The sequence below is a fragment of the Natrix helvetica genome, assembly GCF_964273705.1.
Source record: "Natrix helvetica genome assembly, chromosome: 3".
Classification (NCBI taxonomy): domain Eukaryota; kingdom Metazoa; phylum Chordata; class Lepidosauria; order Squamata; family Natricidae; genus Natrix; species Natrix helvetica.
The window spans coordinates 151,762,774-151,785,513 of record NC_138549.1 but is presented as its reverse complement, the minus strand read 5'-3'; the positions used below and the strand labels follow the sequence as shown (position 1 = coordinate 151,785,513).

The 22,740-nt window shown below is 40.2% G+C and overlaps 1 protein-coding gene across 1 annotated transcript; it reads left to right on the top strand.

The window, feature by feature from the left end:
* Positions 1–8,189: 8,189 nt before the first annotated feature.
* On the top strand, positions 8,190–20,977 carry R3HDML (R3H domain containing like; the record flags this gene model as incomplete). Its single annotated transcript, XM_081949474.1, has 5 exons — positions 8,190–8,314; positions 11,118–11,236; positions 12,504–12,636; positions 16,197–16,312; positions 20,845–20,977. The coding sequence occupies exons 1-5, from the start codon at positions 8,240–8,242 to the stop codon at positions 20,975–20,977; spliced, it is 576 nt and encodes a 191-aa protein (XP_081805600.1). The 5' UTR covers positions 8,190–8,239.
* Between the last annotated feature and the right edge of the window lie 1,763 nt (positions 20,978–22,740).

Genomic DNA, 22,740 nt, shown 5'->3' with positions numbered 1-22,740 from the left:
CGATTTTTATACCGCCCCCTCTCCCCAAAGGGACTCGGGGCGGTGTAAAATTTATCTTATTTATCCTGCAAGTTTCTGACTGTACCAGAATAGCCACAGAAATCAAAGAAATGCAGAGAAATTAAAGGCTGCAGGCATGAAAGAATACACACATTATCCTGGTTACATATTTGAATGCTGAAGTTTAATCTGATACTGTTCTCATGCTTTGCAAAAGAAATTTATTTATTCTAGAAGTTACATTTTTCCCTACAGGAATATGAAAAGAGAAATTTGCTTTCATGCCCTGGTGATATAGGCTTTGTGGAAGCAGCCGTCAGGCTGTCTAAAAGCAGATTGTTGGACTAGATTTTTTTTTTTTTTGCTTCGATTCAGCAGGAATGGTTTTCTGATCTTGCCAGCTCTTATACATTAGAAGCCAAATTGCTTTTCCTTTCAAGTCCTATTGGAAGGATTAATATTTGTATGAAAGGTCTTGGTTAACTCAAACATTTATCTCCCCTTTCTCTTTCTCTGTCTATCTAGTCATTAGAGACAATTGTTGGGATTTCTCCTTTGCTGACAGCAGTTTAATTGTGTGTATTTTTTGGCACGCTGGAAGGTCCGCTCTGCAGATACCGTGTGCTTTGGCAAAATGGGCAGTCTGGACTGCAGGATAAAGCATCTATCAGGGATGCAAAACCTACCAATTCCTGGAATACATATCTGGGGTGGGGAGGGTGGGTGTTGCTCATTAGAGCTCTTTCAAACTGTGCCTGAGACACAGCTTCATTATAGGATGCTTTTCAAGTCAGCCTGCTTTTAACAGCAGTGACAGCCAAAGCTGGGCCCCTTAAAGACCAGCCCATTTCAATCAAATGAAAACTAAAGTATGCTTAGAAATTGAAGTGGATGTTGCATGATAGGATTAGAAGCCTGGTGGCTTGCATCCCACTGCCTAAACTTCTATTGGTTTTCTCCTAATAGAGGAGATAAATCATAATTTATACCTCCCCCCATCCCGATGCCTGGAGGCTGTGCGGATCTGGATGGGGAGGAACAGACTCAAGCTCAATCCCTCCAATACTGAGTGGCTGTGGTTCCCAGCATCCTGATTTGTACATCTTGTTCCATCTTTGATGATAGGGGGAGAAATTTTAGCCCCCTCAGAGAAGGCTCGCAATCTGGGAGTCCTCCTGGATATGCGGCTTAGTTTAGAAGAACACCTGACGGCCGTGACCAGGGGGGGCTTTTACCAGGTTCGCCTGGTACGCCAGTTGCGCCCCTTCCTGGATCGGGATGCTCTGTGCACAGTCACTCATGCCCTCGTCCTTTCTGGCCTGGACTACTGCAATGCTCTCTACATGGGGCTGCCCTTGAAGAGCACCCGGAGGCTTCAGCTGGTCCAGAATCCGGCCCCGCGGGTTGTCATGGGGGTACCTAGGTGCTCCCATGTCACACCCCTTTTAGGCGGCCTGCACTGGTTGCCGATTGTTTTCCGGGTGCGATTCAAGGTATTAATTATGACCTTTAAAGCGCTCCATGGCTTAGGCCCAGGGTACCTGCGAGACCACCTACTGCCACCAGTAGCCTCCCACCGTCCAGTACGATCCCACAGAGTTGGCCTCCTCAGGGTGCCGTCGGCCAAGCAGTGTCGGCTGGAGACCCCCAGGGGGAGAGCCTTCTCTGTGGGAGCGCCTTCCCTCTGGAATGAGCTGCCCCCGGAGCTCCGCATAATCCCTGACCTCCGGTCCTTCCAACGCGCCCTAAAAAGTTGGCTTTTCCAGCAAGCCGGCCTGGCCTGTTAATGTTAATGTTAATGTTAATTTATTTTAAATGTACTGTTTCTTTTTTAAAAAAAAAATCGGTTTGGTCTTTTTGGAATTGGGTTTAATCTTTTTTTTAACTTTTGTGATGTGTGTTTTTAATGTTGTACGCCGCCCTGAGTCCTTTGGAGAAGGACGGCATATAAATCCAAATAAACCTAAACCTAAACCATAATATACCGTATTTTTCAGAGTATAAGACATACCAAGATTTTGAAGAGGCAATTTTTTAAAAAAAAGTTTTTGCACTTTGCAGACCTCCCCCAAAAGCCCCATTTTTTGTGAAAATGGGTCCATTTTTTTTAAAAAAAGGCATGAATAGCCTTTAGGAGGCTTGTCGAGTGCTCCTGGGGTGGGGTGGGAGCAAAATTGAGCAACAAATGTCCCATTTTTTGTTCATTTCTGCCCTCCCGAGCCTCCAGGAGCACTCTATAAGTCTCCTAAAGGCTCTGCATGAACATTTTGGTGAAGTGGGCGGGGTTTTGGGAGGCAAAAAATGCTGTATTCAATGTATAAGACGCACCCAGATTTTGAGCCTCTTTTTTTGAGGGAAAAAGGTATATCTTATACTTCGAGAAATAGGATAAATACTGATCTTTCTGGATGCTTGTGAATTATTTAAAACAGGGGTCTCAAACTTGAGGTCCGCGCTCCAGATGCATCACACATTGGCCACACCCACACTCAGTTTATCAAAGGGGGGGGGGAAATCACAATAGATCACGTGACAGCGCGAGTTTGACTCCCCTGGTTTTAAACATCTAAAACAGGGGTGTCCAAACTTGGGAACTTTAAGACTTGTGGACTTCAACTCCCAGAATTCCCCAGCCAGCATGGCTGGCTGGGGAATTCTGGGAGTTGAAGTCCACAAGTCTTAAAGTTCCCAAGTTTGGACACCCCTGATCTAAAATTTCTACAAAAGGTATAAAATACAAAATGATATAGGTAGAATCAAGTTACAGTTCAGAGTTCAAAAGATTCTGATTTTTTTTTAAAGAGTCACGTAGAGTAAATGTCTTGGTTTTAAAACAGAAAGAGTGAGGGCATGTATTCAGGCAAACCAGAATGCCAGGACTACAGTAAGAACAGTAAATTGCTGAAGGCAGAAAAAAATGATAAAAATGAGTTCCCAAGAAACATGCAAGTAGTCCTCCACTTACATCAATTCATTTAATGACTCTTCAAAGTTACAATGGCACTGAAAAAAAGTGACTTTATTACTGTTTTTCAGAGTTACGACCTTTAGAACATCCCATGATCTTGTGATTAAAATTCAGATGATTGGCAACTGGTTCATACTTATGACCGTTGCTGTGTCCCAAAGTCTTGTGATCACCTTTTGCGACCTTCTAACAAGCAAAGTCAATGGGGGAGCCAGATTCACTTAACTACTAACTTAGTAACCGCAGTGATTCACTTAACAACTGTGGCAAGAAAGGTTGTAAAATGGGGTAAAACTCACTTAACAAATGTTCTCATTGAACAGAACAGAAAGTTGGGTTGTAAGTCAAGGGCTACCTGTATTAATAAATTTAATTGGGCCCAAAGGAACATAAAAAGGATTATTTAAAACTGTAATTTAAAAGTCACCTTACTGATGAGAGGAGTAGAATGTAGAATGTAAAATTATATATTAATAAATATATAATTCTACAGAAAAATAAGCTTTATCCATGGGTATACCAACACTGGTACTGCAAGAAACTTTTTCAATATTTTGACAAAGATAAAATCTTGTAGAGATGATCAGCATCAGGTCAGTTTGTAGTAAGGCCACCAGGTCTGATCACAGGTGAGATTGCTGAACTGGCATACCTTATTGAAACCTGTTTTGGCTGAAGAGGATGGGCTCCCCTTTCATTTGCCTGACTGGTTTCATGTATTACATCAGGGAAAGGGTGGAGGTGTGACATTCATCATTTGAGATAAATGGGTGTGTGACCCTGTTTGTTAATTTGGGCTCTAGGATTCAGTTTGGATTTTTGTTACTGTACCAGCCTTCTGCTCTGTAGCATCCTCTCTGCCCAAGTTCCTTGATTCTATTGCCAAGTTCCTTCCCAAACCTATGGGAAACCTGCTTTTTCTGGGTCTGTAGTAGCTCATGGCCACCATGACAGCTATGTGCCTGTCCCAGGTAACCCATGGAAATACACAAAATAGAGATTATATTCCTGACCTGGTTTTATTCTCAGAGCAAATATAATCTGATACTGGGGGATATTTCTGTTTCTCTCCCCTGTCGTTGTCAGATCACTTTCTGGTGGTCTGCAGGTCTCTGGTGCTGCCTTCCACTACAGGGAGGTTGGATGTATTAGATCAGTCCACACTAGGCAGCTGATGAATCCAGTTGCAATGAGAGGAAAGCTGTGGTTCTGGATCAAGTTGCATCCAAATGGCATCTCCTCTTGCAGGGCTCCTCAAACTTCCCTTGGTTTACAAAGGAGTTGAGGGAGATGAAGTAGATAAAGAGATACTGGGAGATGGTGGAAGAAGACAATTGGTGAATTTTCCAAACATGGATTGGAACTGTTATTAGAGTTTACCCAGTGGTGGGATTCAGCCAGTTCGCAACACTTTGGGAGAACCGGTTGTTAACTTTCTGAGCAGTTTGGTGAACTGGCTGTTGGAAGAAATCATAGGGCGGAGAACCAGTTGTTAACTTATTTGAATCCCACCACTGGGCTTACCTTATGGCAACAAAGCCAGCCAAAGATTCTTACTACATCCTTCAAGAGGCTCTGAGGTTTACCTACAAGATCATTTAAGGAATTTGAAGAGCATCTGATGGATGAAAAAAATCCTAAGATTCACTCGAAGTTGGACTCCAGCCTTAGAGAAGGTTAATAGTTAACCGTGGTTTGTTGATTAAACCAGAGTCAGTTCATTTCAGATAATATGCAAAGTATTAATCAGCTTTAATGATCATAGACTGAAACTATAGTATCCATCTTCTTCAAAATTATTGGTATAGTTCCAAAAGATGTTTAAACATTATTTATAAATTATATTGGCTTGGACTTCCGGTTCCGGCGGCTGACGGCAATGGGCAAGCGTTGCCTGCCCCGCGCATCCCCGGTGGGCTTCCCACTCCTTGGGGGGCACAGGACGCCCTGTAGAGGTGTCCTGCCGAAGGGGCGGCACCGCGGGGGATCCCTGGATCGGCGGCGGCTGACGGGGGGCCCCCCGCCTCGCTCCAGGCACCGGGGAGCACGAAGGGGAGACGCTCCGGCATCTTCGCTATGAGGCTGATCGGAGAAAAAGAGAATAGAAGGATGCAGCTGCTGTGCGGTGAGGTGTGAATCTTCCTCCATTCCCTTTAACAACTTTAACAATCTTAATAAGAAAGTCAGCTGTTTAAACTTAAATTTCGGCTTGAACTGGAGAGGCGCGGCTGGAGGGAGGGGGATTTCCCCCTCTCCCTTGGACAGGCGGCTGGAAACATTTTAGCTCTTAGCCCCAGGGGAAGGAGGAGGAGGGGGAGGGCCAACCAATGATGTCACGCCCTTACTAAGTGAATTTTCAGATTTAAACCTTAAAACAATGATGATCTGGAAACTTTGGGAACATTGAACTTTGAAAACTTTATTTTTGCCTCTAAACCCGAAGCTGGCAGGGCAAGATGGCACACTTCCGTTGTCTTTATGAAATGTGAAATCTGACTCCACCTTTAAAACTTCAGGCTTCCGGTCTTTGTCTCCGTGCTACTCAGATAAATCTCTTGTGGATTGCTGTCCTTTGAACTCCCTGGAGTGGAAATTTTGCTCTATTGCCAGGGCCAGTGGAAACAAAAACTCTCTTCTGTCTGGACCTTCTGTCTCCTGGACTCTCCTGGCTGCCTTGCCTTTCTGACTGACCATTCTCTATACTGACTGAACTTTTTATTGCACAAAGAATGCCACCTAAAAAACCACCTCCTGGAAAGCCTGGCTTTGCTGCCTCTGCCCCGACATCTGCAACCTCCAGTCCTAGTACACAATCAACAATAACAGCTTTGATGCAACCTAAATCTACGGAGATGGAGTTTCAACAAATGTTTCAGCAAATTTTACAGGGACAAGAGGAAATAAAGAAACAACTGCAGGAGATGAAAGAAGAAATTAAAGAGAACCAGGCCAAAATTAATAAGAACTCACAGAGATTGGACCTTTTGGAGGGTGGGGCGGCTGAGATGAGGGAAGGGATGGAAGGAATGCAGAAGGGAAACAAAGAACTTGACACCCAGCAGATGAAAATAGAGTTTGAGAGAATGTCTTTTTATCTTAGATTTCAAAATGTGATAGAGACAGATGATGAAAATATAAGGGACATCATGACAAACATTTTGGCTGACTACATCCAGAAAGAGAAGCAACAGATGGGGTGGGAAATAGACCTGGCTTATAGAGTGAACTGAGCTTATGCTAGAACACACAATGTTCCCAGGGAAGTACACATTAAATTCCTCAGAAAAAGCACAAGAGATGAAATTCTGAGCGCACAAAGGGGGCAAGCCCTGACATACAAAGATAAGGAGATAACCATTCTGAAACAGATCCCCAAGAAAGTAAGAGAAAAAAGAAAAAGTTATTCGCAATTAGCGAATAAATTATACCAGAAGGGGGTGTGGTTTAGATGGTTGATGCCTGAAGGTATGCTCATATTCTGGGAGGAGACAAGAGTTTGAATTAATACACCCATAGAGGCACAGGCCTTTATGGAAAAAAACAAACTATTCCTAGTAAAACCTGATGATCTTCTACCAGATACACAGGACACGGGAGGGGCCGGAGCCCTGTCGGCGAGGGGAGATGGGGCAACATTGAGAAAGCTCAGATCACAAAAATGAGTAAGAAAATCCACCTGACATAAACTGATCAAAATCACTAACTGAATTTATATGCCGACTATATGTTATTATGTTACTACTTAATAATGAATTATGTGCAAATGTATACTATGAGTATGGGGGGGGGCGCACCTACAGCACACTGCAGTTGCCAAAATTTGTAACCTTTCCCCTACCTTTTTCCTTTGCAAAATACTAAAAAAACCAATAAAACTTTGTAATAAAAAAAAAATATATTGGCTTGATTCACAGAGTATACTAAGACACAGATAAATGTTTTGGGCAAATAGTAGCGATGCCATGAACTAAGAGTTTGGAACACAGATACCTCAATTTTAAATGAGTTAACTGAGTATCTCTATTTTACCTTTCTAAATCTAGATGAAAATGGGTTTTGTCCTTGTTTTCCTGACCAATTTCTACCTTCAGGAGAGTTAGGGTTTTCTTCCAAGTAGGCAAGTATAGGATTGCACTGTTAATGTATTAATTGGATAGCCTTTGCAGCTTTTCCAACCTCATAATTCTTAAGAAGCAGTGATACGTGGTAGAAACAAAGCCATGTGTACACAGGGAAAGAGTCATAAATTGCCCAGTTGAGCACTTTTCAGTCTTTAAAACTTTCCCCAAGGCAAGAGTTCAGATGCAGATTTTGCGTCAGATTGCCATTAAAGACTTCTTGGAATTGGCTGTCTTAAATCTGTCTGCCACATGTGTCTGTGTGTAGGTTCTCTCTAAGGGTCACTTTTTGAGTTAACTGCTGCTGAAGCAACTAACATTTCTCAGCTGTTCTTGGCACAGCTTTTAAGGTATGTATTCTGAGGAATGTCCTCTTACTAGCTTCTTTGGGGAATATCAGAAAATATAAGTTTTTTTCCTAGGGTTAAAAAAGAATGAGAAGCTGATTTTATTCCCCTATGTATAAGAAACAGCCTCTGCATTTTCTTAACTCACTGTTTTTCTTGTTTTATATTTTTGCCTATTGTGATTTCAATTTATGTAGCAGGTTTGCTTAGTGAATTTGTTACCTGTGAAATCAAGGGGTAAACTGATTTGGAAGTATTGCATTAATTAGTATCACTTTAAGCAGGCACATGTGAGCATTTCAGATCATTCTTGGGTAGACAAAGAGGGGGGAATAGTTCTTCAAAAGCAGCACTGACAAAACACCTCTAGACATTTCATAGCTAATTTCAAGCATTTGATTAATTCAAATTAGCCAAACATTATACTTTATTCTAAGTGTCTTTAGTGTAGTAAAATTCAGATTTCATTATTTTGTCTTGTTTTCAGTAAAATAAAAAATTAAACATTGTCTGTGATTATTTTAGGTTCGTAAAGCAGAGGAAGCAAGAAGGTATCTCCAAACTGATTGCATTAATCAAATCAAACATTGATTCAAGAGAAAAAGTGTGCAAATCCTAAAATGACTCCTTTGTGCGTGCAGTTCTATTTTAGTGGCTTAATCTTCTGGATGATACAGAAATCAAGCTGCTTCATGCTGCCCAATACTACTGACCTTCTTTATCCCTCCAGCAGCCCTGACACCAGAAACATTTATATCCATGGAGTATCAAAGATTCGCAGGAAGCGTTATATTTTTTCCAGGGAAATGAGTGCCCTTTTGGGCTATCATAATCAAGTGCGGGCACAAGTTTCTCCTCCAGCTGCCAACATGGAGTATATGGTAAGTTTCTTTTTTACTTGCTACTTGGGGTTGGAAACATCACATTGACACTGAGACAACATACACTGTAAATTGATAGTTTGGTGGACAGCTCCTTTGAGGTGTGCTGGAAAAGTTCTGCCAATTCTCCAAAGCAGGGGTTAAATGCTCCCGGTTCAGACTGGTTTGACCAAACTGGTAGTAAAAATGCTACCAGTTCAGACGAACTGATATTTCCGACAATCAACTGTGATGTGCAATTTATATTAGCTAGAATGGTTAATTTTTCTGCTTTCTAGCTAATCTAAATCGCGTGGCATAGTGGATTTCCCCCTCTCACTGTTCTACTTACCTTTGCAGGCGCGCTCGGTAGCAGGCTCCGCCCGCCCACCCAGAAGTCATCACATCCCATTTTTGACGCTCTGTGCATGCGCGGAGAGAGCGTGTGCACTCACATTTGCAATCCGTGTTAAACTCAAGACCCACCTTTTTCAAATATCTGGCCTGGCTCAACCATAACTTCGTTACGCTCCTGAGGGGTTTTTAATTTAGCAATTTTATTTAAGGGGATTTTAAACTGTGTTTTAATTGTGTTTTTAGCTGTGTTTATTGTCCTTCACTTACAAGTCTACCCTCCTTCATGCACAAATGTAATTGTCCTTGTTTTTTCGTATGTATGTGTGTCCTATGTGTATTTTATCCTTTTGATTGTACGCCGCCCCGAGTCCTTCGGGAGAGGGTTGCGGCTAATCAAATAAAATTTATTATTATTATTATTATTATTATTATTATTATTATTATTATTATTATTATTATTATTATTATTATTATTATTATTATTATTATTATTATTATCTCTGCCCCAAAGCTTTATTTTTAAAGTTTGACAACCTATTTTAGTAAAGTCAGGACAAGAAGCAACGGATAGAAATTAATCAAGGAGAGAAGCAACTTAGACATTTCCTGACAATTAGAACAATTAATCAGTGGAACAACTTACCTCCAGAAGTTGTGAATACTCCAATGCTGGAAGTCTTTAAGAAGAGTTTGGACAACCATTTCTCTGAAATGGTATAGGGTTTCTTGCCTGAACAGGGGGGATAGTGGACTAGAAGACCTCCAAGGACCCTTTCAACTCATTTGATTCCATTCCATTCTATTCTAAATGTGAACACGACATCAATGTACTTAAGGTGTTTTTTTAAAGTTGTGTTTGTGTACAAAAGTTGTTAGATACTTGCATTTTTCTAGTTAAGTAGCAAGGGAAATTTCTGAAGATACATGAGCTATATATCATCTTTTTCAGTAATCATTTGGGAGTTATATTTTTGAAAAAGTTTTACCTTAGAGCAGTAGTTCCCAACATGGGAGCCACGCCCCACAGGGGGGCAATTTGATTTTCAATGGGGGGCAATTTGAACCTTGTTTAAAGCAAGTTAATGGCCTTTTAGGCTTCCTCCACATGAGTAGAATACACTTTTTGAGTAAAGTAAGAATTATATTGGGGGGGGGGAGGTGGCTTCAGGATTTTAGAGAAACCTTATAAGTACTTATGAAACTTTTAAGTAATATGGTAAAGCATTGATTACTCGGTTTTATGTTTTAAAATCAAACCTGAAAGTATATGTCCTACTTTTTGTTTTAATATGCTTTAATATCTGGGACTAGATTCATAGATTACATATTTATGAGTTTGGAAGCAGTGATGGGGAATAGTTGTGAAATGAGCTCGAGGTAGAATAACTGATGTTCTTACAAAAGGTCCATATTAATTTAAAATCATGCTCGGGTAATATTGGGGACAATAATTGCATATTTTGGTGATCTCTTAATATGGTAGGATAGCTTTGTGCTAGAGAGGGGGAAAAGGAAAGGTTATTTTCTCTCAAACATAAAATCTGCTTGTATTAAGAATGTGTGTTAAATAGATGTCCAGGCATACTCAATTTTAGCTAGATGATTTAAAATCCATTAAAATTACCTTTAATTTTCTGCTCTCAATCTGAAATGAAGCAATTGAAATTCATTTATATTACTTACTATAGTATGCTGATGCTTCTGTAGCCACAGATAGGCAACTTACTACCAGCAATTCTCAGCTTAGTATTCAAAATGTCTCTGTAAGCAAGCAATCAACATCCAAATCTCCTGTCATCCAGGTAGGTAGGTAGCTTGTAGGTAGGTAGGCAGGTAAGCAGGCAGCCAGGATTCTATGAATCCTTCTAGTAGTGGTCCCCTCTATCCCACATTGTTCTAACTTATCAAAAAGAGAGCCGTGGTCTATGTTGTCAAATGCCTTAATGAAGTCCAAGGAACTTTCCTTTTTTTTATTAAACAAAGTTTTATTGGTTTTTTTAAAATTTACAAGTAAAAGGGTAGTGGAAAGGTGTAGAAATTTTGGCAGTTGCAAGTCCAAGGACTTTCCTGATTCACTAATTTATCAAGGTTCTTCAGAAATAAATCTTCATTGTTTGTATATATCAATATTGGAAGGAAGGAAGGAAAGAAGGAAGGAAGGAAGGAAGGAAGGAAGGAAGGAAGGAAGGAAGGAAGGAAGGAAGTTCTAGATCAGCCAACTACAAATAGTTGTCCTTGCCAAATTATACCCAAAGAAGTATAAATTGCAAAAGAAAAGAAAAAAATCTTACTCATACTAATATTGTCTTCCAGGCCATGGAAGACAATGTTAGCATTGTCCTATTTTTCTTTGTCCTGTGGCATGCATCAAGTCTAAGACAGAGTGATGAATCATCTATATGGTAGGCAACTGCCTGTTATATGTTGCTTTTTATATTATTCTTGTTTTTCTCGCTTCTCATGAAAGATATGGGATGAGAGGCTAGCCAGATCTGCAGAAGCATGGGCAAAACGGTGCCTATGGGAACATGGACCTCCACAACTGATGACACTGATTGGGCAAAACCTTGCCATACACTCTGGCAGGTAAGGAGTGTATTTCAGCAATGCTTGGGTGTTTTGTGATGTCAAATGGAGCCACCTTCTTGCAGAATTCCAGAGAAGTTGCTTCATTTTAAAAAATCATATTAACAAGATAGTTCACCTCTATTCAGTCCTATATAACCTTAGCAAATAAATCAACTATGGTCTTCTGACTATGCATTTCTTTATGATCTCAATATACATATAGGTGCCATGGCTGCACATAACCTACATGGGAAGCATGGCTATAGTATTCACACTCCTGTGCACACTTTCAGCTGTTCCTTTTCCTTTCCATGGCCTTATAAAAAGCAGTTTGTGAATTCTTCAGTGTTTATGTTAAGCAAAGGACTTTTTTAATTTTCCCCACTAGTTTTTCTTCTTCTTTGTCATAAGATAGTAGATGTGGCATATTGCCTTTCCTAGATTTTGGAAGGGCAGAGATGGGAGGGGGAGATAGATTTATTTTTTAAAAAGGAAAACTTACAAATAAAACAAGAAATTGTGAATTATAAATGCCTACAACATTGTAGAAGTGAATCTTAATAATGAAACTTTTTTTTTGTTTTAAGCTTCCTATAAATTATTTAATGTCTGCTTTGTACTTCTGTCAATTTCTTTGCTTTTTCTTCATCATTTCTCCTTGTCTGTTCCTGGCTGAACATCTGGACTCTTCTTGTCTTCTTCCAAAACTTTGTTCCAATTGAGGGAAATCTTTTGAAGAACTTTTGCCTCATGTCATTCTGAGGGAAAGAAATAAACTCCTCTCTCTTCTCATTTTTCTTAGCTGCAGTCTCTTTTCCTATTGCCTCTTTTCATCTATCCTTTCATTTGCTTCTGTACTTTCACTCCTGGGCTTTAACTCTATTATTCAGCCTTTTCTTTACAAGGCTTCTGGCTGCACAGCTGCCCAGGAGCCATCTTGCCTCCTCTCCCCCACAGAATTACAACTCTTGTCCAATGCTGCTACTTGATTGGCAGCTGAGTTGTCCTGACAATTGGGTGGGCCAAGAAGAGAGGCAGAGGAAGGTATCCAGAGGTTTTTAATCCTTCCATCTATCTGATTCTTTCCAGTTTGTCTAGTTGTGTTGGAATTGCAGATATTAGTATTGAATTCTAGAGATATCCATATTTGATCTCTTGGAGAGAAAAGATATAGATGTGACACCGTATGCCATTTCCCCCTGTCAAATGATTTGGATATTGGATTCCTTTGCTTCTCTTATGAAAAGAAATGAATAATTCATACACTGTCTATGGTCCTCTGTAGGTACTATTCAGTGATGGACCTAGTAAAATCTTGGTATTATGAGAAGCAACACTACACATTTCCTTATCCCCATGAATGCAAGCCTAGATGTCCTTCCAAATGTAATGGTTCTGTTTGCAGCCATTATACTCAGGTAAATATTTATTTTATGTCTACAGCCATTATAGCTAGGTAAATATTTATTTATCTTTTACTTATGTTTAAATTGGCTATGTTATTTTTCAAAACCAGGTTTTCCAAGAGCAGCTTTAACATATTGACATCAGCTTGAAAACACAACAGATCATTAACTAGACATTACAGAACAATATTGTGCCTAAGAAGTAAAAAAAAAAGATATTTAGATTAGTTTATACAGATCCTTTCATTCACCTTATGTGTGTGTGCATATATTAATGCTTGTAACCATGCAAGCAAAGTTGAACGGATGGATGATTTTTTTTAATATTAAGAAAAATCCATTTGGTTTAAGATTGGCCAAATACTTTTGTGTATTCCACATTACAGAAACATAGTTTGTAAATCTCAATAAACTGTTCTCACACAGATTTAATTTCCAAAAGGTGTAATTCCTCCTTTCATTGATTCACAAGTTGCTCTCTTTTTTAAATAAATAAAGCAGTTCCATCAATGCAATACTTTTCCAGCTATTTTGTTTTTGAAAGGTATCATTTCCTGTTGAAATGATTCAATCTCAAAGGGTTTCCTTTATCCATTAAAGAGATCACAAAAATTTGGAACATAGGATCATACATCAATTATATCATTATACACCTTCAACTGTGAGGAAAAAAAAGTTTGAACAGGTTGACATTAAAGGGGATGAATAATTATCACAGTCCAGCCAGAAAGAATCATCCAGATGTTTATAAACATAACTTCAGGTATTTCTGTTTACATCCATACTGAAATGGTCATTTAGACATCCTTAAGAAAAAAATGGATGCCTTTTTGGATGGATGCTGATCCAGGACTCTTGGTGAGCTGTGTATCGGTCTATCCATAACCAAAATTGATTTAGGGCATTAACACTATTCATTTTATGCTCCTGTTCAAGAACATGGCCAATTTGATGAACTTATTCCACTGACAATTCATTTATTCTTATATCTAGTAGCACAGATTATTCAGTCAATCATCTGGCAATCCTGTTTTTACTTTTCTCATTTCTAGACATGATTTTTCTTTCTCTGTGAACACTTGAAACTGTCTCTATTTAAACCCAAGGAAAGCAAATTGTCTAAAACCCACAGAATGGCCTGAAATAACACATACAAGCTTCCACCTAGGAATATCTATGATTCTTTGATAATATTAAATGTCCTCAGACTTGAGCTACTTTGTTTTCCAAAGTGGATCAGCAAATATTTCCCATCTTAAAGCAGAAGTAAAATACTCCAACATTAGTTAATGTATTAGACCTCCTTTTTCATGATTCCTGCAGGGTCCATGCAGGAAAATATTTTATTGTGTAATCTCCCTATGTTGTTTGTGGAATTTTATGCAATAGACATTTCATCTTCCATTTGTAGTTTTCTACTGTAGGAAGTTAGCACCCATCCCTCTCCTAGGAAAATGAAATATTTTAGGAAATATTAAAAAGGGCAGAATATTTCCCCTAAAAGGGAGGCTGAAACTCAGCACCCCCCACCTTTGTCAATGGGATATTAAGGCCTGAGCCAGTCTATTCTACATAATAAAGATCTACCTCCTTCAGGCAGAGCTATAGTAGGAATTGCTCAAAGCCCTCTACCCATCTCACTACACGGCACCTGGGAAAATTACATCAGTCAGCAAGGCTCAACCAAGCCTGGAACAGCCTACAAAGTTAGCTAAGACCACTGCCCCCTGGGAGTCTGACCACCAATCAGAATACATTTCTTAGAAAGGAACAGGAAGCTACAAGGTGGGGCCCAAGTGAGGGTATAAAACTCAGGTTCTCTCAGCATCTCTCCCCTTTTTTTCTTCAAAATCTTCCAGGCATGTGATCCCCTTTTTTTTGCCAGGGACCTCAAACCATGTGGTCCTGCTTTCCACCATTAAACTTTCTTTCCAAGCATCTTCCATGAATCCAGTGTCTTTTTCCCCACTTGGACATTTCTTCCAACACTACCATGATTTTCCACTTTTCTTTGGTAAACAATAGTAATGGAATAATAATTCATCCATTGCTTTCAGATTTTCTTACAAATAATAAGTAAATAAAAGAAATATGGTAGGTGCCAAATACCACTTGCTTTATGGCACATGGGACCTTTCCCTGGAAATATTCATAAAATTTCCTCCCGCTCCCCAGTAATCATTTGTTCCTAATGGCTAGGGTTGCCCTCCATAGATCAATTTTTACCTTTTTTCCCCCATGGATGGAATTGTTTAAAAAGGGATGTGGATAAGATTGGTAGTCCATTATGTCTATTCCCTTACGGTAAAGTGCAGAGTTAAAGTTCTTCAAGACACTCACCGACATTATTCACCAACATGTGAGGATCATGTTGTGAATGATGCAGGAACTGCGGCAATTAAAATTGTTGAAGTAGTGCTTCCAGCCTGGGGAATTAAGAGTTCATACAAATTTAAATGAAAGATTTGTCAACTGTCTTGCAATGTTTGCCTCCAATGTTTGGTGTGTGTGTGTGTGTGTGTGTGTGTGTGTGTGTGTGTGTGTGTGGTTATCATTCTCCACTATATCCTGATGCTAAAGTCCTATGGAGATAAAATTCTATCTGGGGACAGGGACCTATCTGTTACTATTTACACCCCTGCTCTTGCTCCCCCCCTCTTTTAATTGGGCTACAGTATAGGCTTTTTGTAGTATTTTATTTATGTCTTTTAGCTCTGTATACTTTATTTTTTATGATTGTTTGTAGGCTGCCCAGAGTTACTCTGATGTAAGATGGGCAGCCAATAGATTTTACAAAAAGCAAACAAACAGATAAAATAAGGTACCAGCAACACTTGACTCATATATGTTTTGAACAGTGCCTTTCTTCCTATTCCTGCTTCTCCAAGAATAGAATGGTGTGTTGAAATGCTACTAAATATCCACCAGATGGTAATCTCACCTTTCCATAATTTTAAACATGGGAAAGCAAGAATATTTCCTCCCCTCGTCCCCATTATTAGTGCTTTCTTTACAGAAACTTTGAATTATTAGGTCCATCAAAGTTTGTTTAAAGAGATCAGTCTTTGTCAGTCTTTTCTTACACCCATTATGCACAGTCAGCATGGCCGTTGACTGTGAATTTTGGAAGTTGCGGTGCAACACATCTGGAGAACATCCACTAAGGGAAGGCTAACCTAGACTATAACCTTTAGTGGATACCATAAAAAGGACATAGGAAAAGTCCAGCTGAGACAGATCAAAGTTCTGTAATGTAGAATCTGTATAGTCCTGTCTTCTACACCCTGAGCAGGCAGCCAAATGCTTCTTGAAATGCACTATATATAGGGAATGGATATATAGGAAATACTATATATCAATTATCACTAAATAGCAATTTCCTTACTGCTTCCACATCCCAAAGTAACTGAGGGGTATCCAGAGTATGTAAACATTCCATTTATGGCTAATAACCATTGTTGAATAAGCCTTTCACATTATGTAAAAGACAAGCATCCCATTGTTTTTGGTAAATTATTCTGTTTTTAGATCTTCCACTCTCTTACAAAAATGTGCTAATGTCTTCCTAACAGATGGTGTGGGCTTCCAGCAACAGAATTGGCTGTGCTATCCATACTTGTACCAACATAAATGTGTGGGGAAGCACATGGCGGCAAGCGGTCTACTTAGTGTGCAATTATGCCATCAAGTAAGTAACCTATTTGGTTGACAATGAAAATAAAGGATAAAGAGGAATCGGAGTACTTCAAGACATGGGGAAGATTCTATGATTGGCTAGAGCAGCGATGGCGAACCTTTTTTGGCTCGTGTGCCATAGGGGGAGCGCAGGGGGGTCGTGCGTGGGTGTGCTGCACCCATAATGCAGCACATGAAACCCCCCCAGTATGCATGCACGCATGAGAGGCGCTTCCCCCATTTTTTGCATGATTTTTTCACCCTCCCCAGGCTCCAGAGGCTTTATAGGAGCCCGGGGAGGGCAAAAACAGCCTTCCCTGCCCCCCCGGAAGCCCTCCGGAGGCCTCAGGGACTTTCAGGAGGCTTCCCTGAAACCTCCGGAGGGCAAAAAATGACTCTATGAGCAAACCGGAAGTCACTTCCAGTTTGCTCGTAGGGTCGATTTAAGCCCTCTGGATGGCTAAAAATGACCCTACGAGCAAACCGGAGTTTTTGCGCGCCGGAGGCTTCAGGGAAGCTCCTGAAGCCTCCGGAGGGCCTCGGTGGGGGGGGGAAGCTCTTTTTGCCCTCCCCAGGCTTTTATAAAGCCTCTAGAGGCTGGGGAGGGCAAAAAATGGCTTTAAAAAAAACTGAATTCAGCTGGTCAGCACGTACATGCAACGCCTGACATTGGTATACAGCCAAAAGCGAGATATAAAGGGGAGGAAAATATAGCTAGGACAGATTAGTAAAGGCAAGGGAATAAGAAATGATATCAAATTATATTTGGGTCTGCGGAAATACCATCCCAAGGAAATATAAACTGAATTCGGAAAGGGACACCTACAATAATAGAAAAGAAAGAGAGAAAGGAGGAGAACATGAAAGGAAGATGGGGGAAAGAAGAAAGAGGCAAGAAGAGGAGGATGGAAGGGAGAAGAAGAGAAGGAGAGAGGGTAGGAAGAGGAGGAGGAGCGGAAGAAAGGCAAGGGAAGAAGGAAGGGGAAGGAGAGGAAGAAGGAAGAAAGTAGAGGAGGGAGGGAGAAAAGAAAGGGAAAATGAGGTGGTGTTACAACAGGAAGAAGGGATGGTAAATAAAGCAACCCAAATTGTATATTATAACCCATTAAATGAAATAATAAATGTATAAGAATGATAAATTTATAGAAGAATAACAACTACTTGAATGTATACTTAAAATGCTATATAAGAGAATAAAAAAAATGTAAAACAATTTTTAAAAAGTAAGTAACCAATTTGAGTGTCATACAAATACATTAGATGGCAACCTTCCATAATTATGGGGAATTACAGGTATTGTTGTTCAACAATTCAGTTTTAAGTTGAGAAAAGCTGACTTTAAAAAGGACTCATCATAGATAGAGAGCAAGATTAGGATTAGGATAGGTTAATATAAGGAAATAGGGGAGAGAAAATGTGGAACACAGAGTATCAAGGAACTGTTCTTGACGAATTCCATAGTGCCGTGATGGCAAACTTATGACACGTGTGTCACAGGTGGCACGCATAGCCTTATTTGCCGGCACGTGAGCCATCAGCTCTGGTGCACACATGATTTTCTGCCTTCCAGAGGGCTGGGGATGGCTGTTTTCACCCTCCTCAGGCTTCAGGAAAGCCTCCGGAACCTGGGGAGGGAGAAAAACAGGCCCAGTGGGCCAACTGGAAGTTTGTTCCCGAACTTCTGGTTGACCCGTTGGGCCCGTTTTTCGCCCTCCCCAGGGCACAGGGTGAGGGTTGTATGCACATGCGCAGGTGGCCGAGGCGCATTGAATTGTGGGTGTGGGTACACATGCTATCGTGCAGGCGTGCACAATTTTGGCATGCCTTTACAAAAAGGTTCGCCATCACTGCCATAGTGCCTTCTGACAACTGATAGATATTCTTGAGGGGTGGGGGAATGGTAAGGGAAGAGGCCTAAACAGAAAGGCTAAAATATGTATGCAGACTTCTCTGGATCTGGATTTGCATGTAAAATGTGAGTGTATGAGGAAAGAAACCAATTTGCAATGAATTATTTAGGATTGAAAATGGCCAGAGGGAAAAGGGTTAAGCTCTTGTCCCTCCTTGTAATATCATATACTTTCAAATATCCTTCATATTTAAAGATACAGTGTATGGGAATTCTTATAATTTAAGAAGCAATTCATGTAATGTAATTTCTTTCTTTATTAGAGTACGGCCTCCTAGTGCTGCTTTAAAAACTCTGCACATTACTGTACTACAGAAAATAAACTCAACAAATAATACTCAAAGTAGCCCATAATTTGCCTATTGTTTCTGGCTCATTGCACCTCTGATTGATGTACTATTCTGGAACTGCCTCTGTTAATCTTGCCTGAATGTCAGTGAAGTTTGCCAGGTTGGCCCTGAGTAAGGTTATTCAGGCCCTGTTCCCAGTTATGTCCAGTCTCTCTTGCAGCACAAGCCAAAATGGCCATGAAAGTCCCAGGAGGGTTCCAGGATTAATGACTGGAAGGGAAGAAGAGTAGTCATTGCAAGATAAAGTGACCCATCAGAGCTGGGCATATCCCAACCACCGACCATATTGGCAATTGCATCATTGGTGAGGCATGCCAGATTGCATCCATGGCAGAAATGGTGTTGAGAGAAAAAGAAAACACTTAAAACTGGAACACTTCCGGATGACTTAAACTGCCTAAACTACGTGATGAGACAAGGCAGTATGAAGGCATGGCAGAATATAGCATATGCTGCAGTGAAGGGGAAGTTAAAATATCCCTTCTATAAGAGTGCGGAAAGGTTCTTTAATTATTCCCTAATCTTTCTGGTTTGCTTTTCACTTGGGTTGCTATCCTGCCAATCTGTATCAATAGTAAACATGATCAACAATTGATCCTGTTGAACAGTGAGATGCAGGTATTATGGAGAAGAGTTTCTCGATCATCAATAATTCCCATACACGTGGCAGGGGGCAGTGGCGGACTAAGGCTCACTGGTGCCCTATGCACTGACAAATCGTGGTGCCGTCCTCCTTTGTACATACTGTACAAATGAAATTTGTTGAAATTTTTTCTTCTTTCTCAACTTTGTGGTGCCTCCTTTGGGCCTGGTGCCCTAAGCATGTGCGTAGTCTGCTTAATGGTTAATACACCACTGGCAGGGGGTGAAATAAAACTTGCTTCCTTCCATTTCCATTTCCATTGCTATTGCTATCTATACCTCCCATCTTACCTAGATCATTCTGAATAGTGTACTAGTTTGTAAGAGTCTCATATGAGTCAGTTTGGTGTTGTGGTTAAGACACCAGAGTAGAAAACAAGAGACTGAGTTCTAGTCTTACTTTAGGCATAAAGCCAACTAGGTGATCTTGAGCCAGTTATGCTATCTTAGCCCTGTGAAGAAGGCAATGACAAACTGCTGTCTTCTTGCCAAGAAAAGTGTAGGACAGTGTTGAGCGTCAGCGTTTAGCGACTATAGTCTAGACAACAGATTTCCTGACATTTTGCCAGCAACTGTATCTTGTATCTTCAGAGGCAATGCGATCTATTTGCTGTCAAAATGCCAGCCATGGTTTCCAATGAAATGTCAGAAAATTTGTTGTCTGATCACTAAAACCTGCTCAACACTGCCCAACAGATACAACACTGCCTGAAAGCATACACCAATAAAAAACTTGAGTTAACTTGAAGGGAGGGAGGGAGGGAGGGAGGGAGGGAGGGAGGGAGGGAGGAGAGAGAGAGAGAGAGAGAGAGAGAGAGAGAGAGAGAGAGAGAGAGAGAGAGAGAGAGAGAAGATAATAATATGCACCAGGGCAGTGACGTGCGGTGAGGTTTATGACTGGTGAGGCACTGACACAGTGCTGAGTTTCAAATATTTTTAGACTTGTGGACTTCAACTCCCAGAATTCCACAGCCAGGCATGCTCAGTTCCGATTTAAAGCGACAGCATTTGTTTTTCTCCTTTGCTCCTTCTTTCTTTTTCTTTTTCTTCTCCTTCCCCTCCTTCCTCCCTCTCTCCCTTCCTCCCCCTCTCTCAAACACACACACACACACAAGTTGGATTGGACTATCTCTCCTACCCCTTCCCTCTCTCACTCACTCTCAAACAACCCCCCCCCCCCACACACACACACAAAAGTTGGATTGGATATCTTTTCCAGTGGCTTGAAGAGTCTTTGCCTGGCTTCCTGCCTCCTCCTGTGGTCTCCTCAGTGCTCGCTTGTGCTCTCCCTCCCCAAGTGTAGTTTGATTGCAGGTGGAGCCACGTTGCCTTTTCAAACTTGTAATCAGTGAAGCTGGGCTAGATTTTTATATAGTTTTATCCAGCTGTGTGTGTGAGAGAGAGAAATGAATGGGGGCCTGGGGAGGAAGTCACTACACTTGGGGAGGGAGAGCACCAGTGAGGTTAAGCAGAGTCATCCACAGTGAGGCAGCAACTAGCTCAGCTTTTTCCTTTTACTTTTTTTTTCATGATGAGAGTGGTGAGGCTGTGCCTCACTTGCCTCACCTGACTGCACGTCACTGCACCAGGGTAGTATCCAGGATGAGAATATTGCTCATGCGCTTTGCTTTTCTTTGTTTGCAGGGGCAATTGGATAGGAGAAGCACCTTACAAAGTGGGGAAACCTTGTTCAGCCTGCCCACCTAGTTATGGAGGCACCTGCAGCAACAACATGTGTTATTTGGGATTCAAATCCAACAGAATTGGTTGGTTCTGAACATAGCATGAGTACTTTGACAACATATTTCACTATGTTGAAATTCTGGGAGGAATACTCACTGAAGGAGATGATAGAAGATTGGACCAAATGTAAAACAGATGTCTAATTTTAATGTAAAAATTCTTTACTTATAAATGCACCTTCCTTCTTATAAATTCTACATTTCTTTCTCTAGCCATCCCCCCTTCTCCAATCTTCCATACCATAATACAGCTCCAAATATATTTTGACATCCATACACATGCTCAGGAGCCAGCATTTCTCATAATTTTAAGTAGGGAATAAATTCTTAGATTTGTTTTATTCTACATTCTTAACCTGATTTCTTTATTTGTTGTAGGATTATGCCATTGTAAATTACAGAGGGAAGCCAATTTGACAGGCATCAAGTAGCATTTAAATTAACAAGTAAGTGTATCTCTAGGCATTCCCTGGAGGCATTTAAAGAATCAACAGGAAAAGAATTTCTGATTTACAACTGAGACCAGTGTAGTACATATGCTGTTGGACTGAGGAGATAACACTCAACCACGGAACACATTATTTTGCATTGTAACCTTTTTTACAGGGATATGCCTTTTATATTAAAATGAGTGGAACTCTCCTTTATCACTTTGAGCTCCCAGAGGAAAGGTACGATATAAAGGTAACAATAAATAACACCACATTTTAGCCAGTAAATGTAATATTGACGCAAGGTTTGAATATTTTAAAATTAATCATGTACTATTTCTTCCCCATCAAGGTATTTTTGCTTTTGTCTGAATCATGGAATCAAGTTATAGTATTTGATTAATGTTCATTCTTATCATAGTCATGATAAGACTCTTCTTCTTCTTCTTTTAATAACAATTGAACACGCTAATTATTTTTGTTCCTCCGTTACTCACAATTACTCTAATATTTTAAGAGTAATTTGATTTTTTTAATTTTTAAAAAGAAAATGTATTTCAATTGCCATTTCATTCTCTTGCAATAATGTTTCACTTGGATCTGAAGACAAATGTCCACTTTTGATTTGCACATAGCAAATGTTTTGCCAAAATGTGTCTCCTAGATGAAATAAGAACATCATCCTGATTATTTTATATATATATGCTGGACATATATAAAGAACATTGTTCTCAGTAAAATCATTAATCTTTTGGGTGAGTTGTTTAATGGGTTACATTAAAACAGTGCATTCACCATGTGTTTGTCTCATTCATATAACATTTATTTTTTCCTATTTGATTAAGCACTAGACAACTTGTGCACCAATAAGTTATAATTTCAAAGATACTTCCTTATCTAAACAGAGAAACAGAATGACCAGGGGTGGGCAATGTGGGATAGAGAGTATCACTACTAGATGGATTCACAGTTCGCTGACCAACCGCACTCAGTGTGTAGTCTCAACGGAACTATATCTACATGGAGGGAAGCATGCTGTGGTTTTGCCTTAGGACCAGTGCTCTTCAACTTCTTCATAAATGATCTAGATGAGGAGAGAGAAGAAAAACATCAAATTTGCAGATGACACAAAACTAGGGTGAATTTCTAACATTTTGGAAGATAGATTCAAAATTCAGAAGGATCTTGACAGTTGGAACATTGGGTCTATCTAACAAGATGCTGTTCAGTGGTGAAAAAAATAAAGTCCTGTATTTAGGCAGTTAACAACAGTTTTGCTTAGCAACATAAATTTTGGGCTCAATTGTGGTTGTAAGTCAAGGACTACCTGTATACATACATTCAGCAGAAGTTCCACTATCCCATAA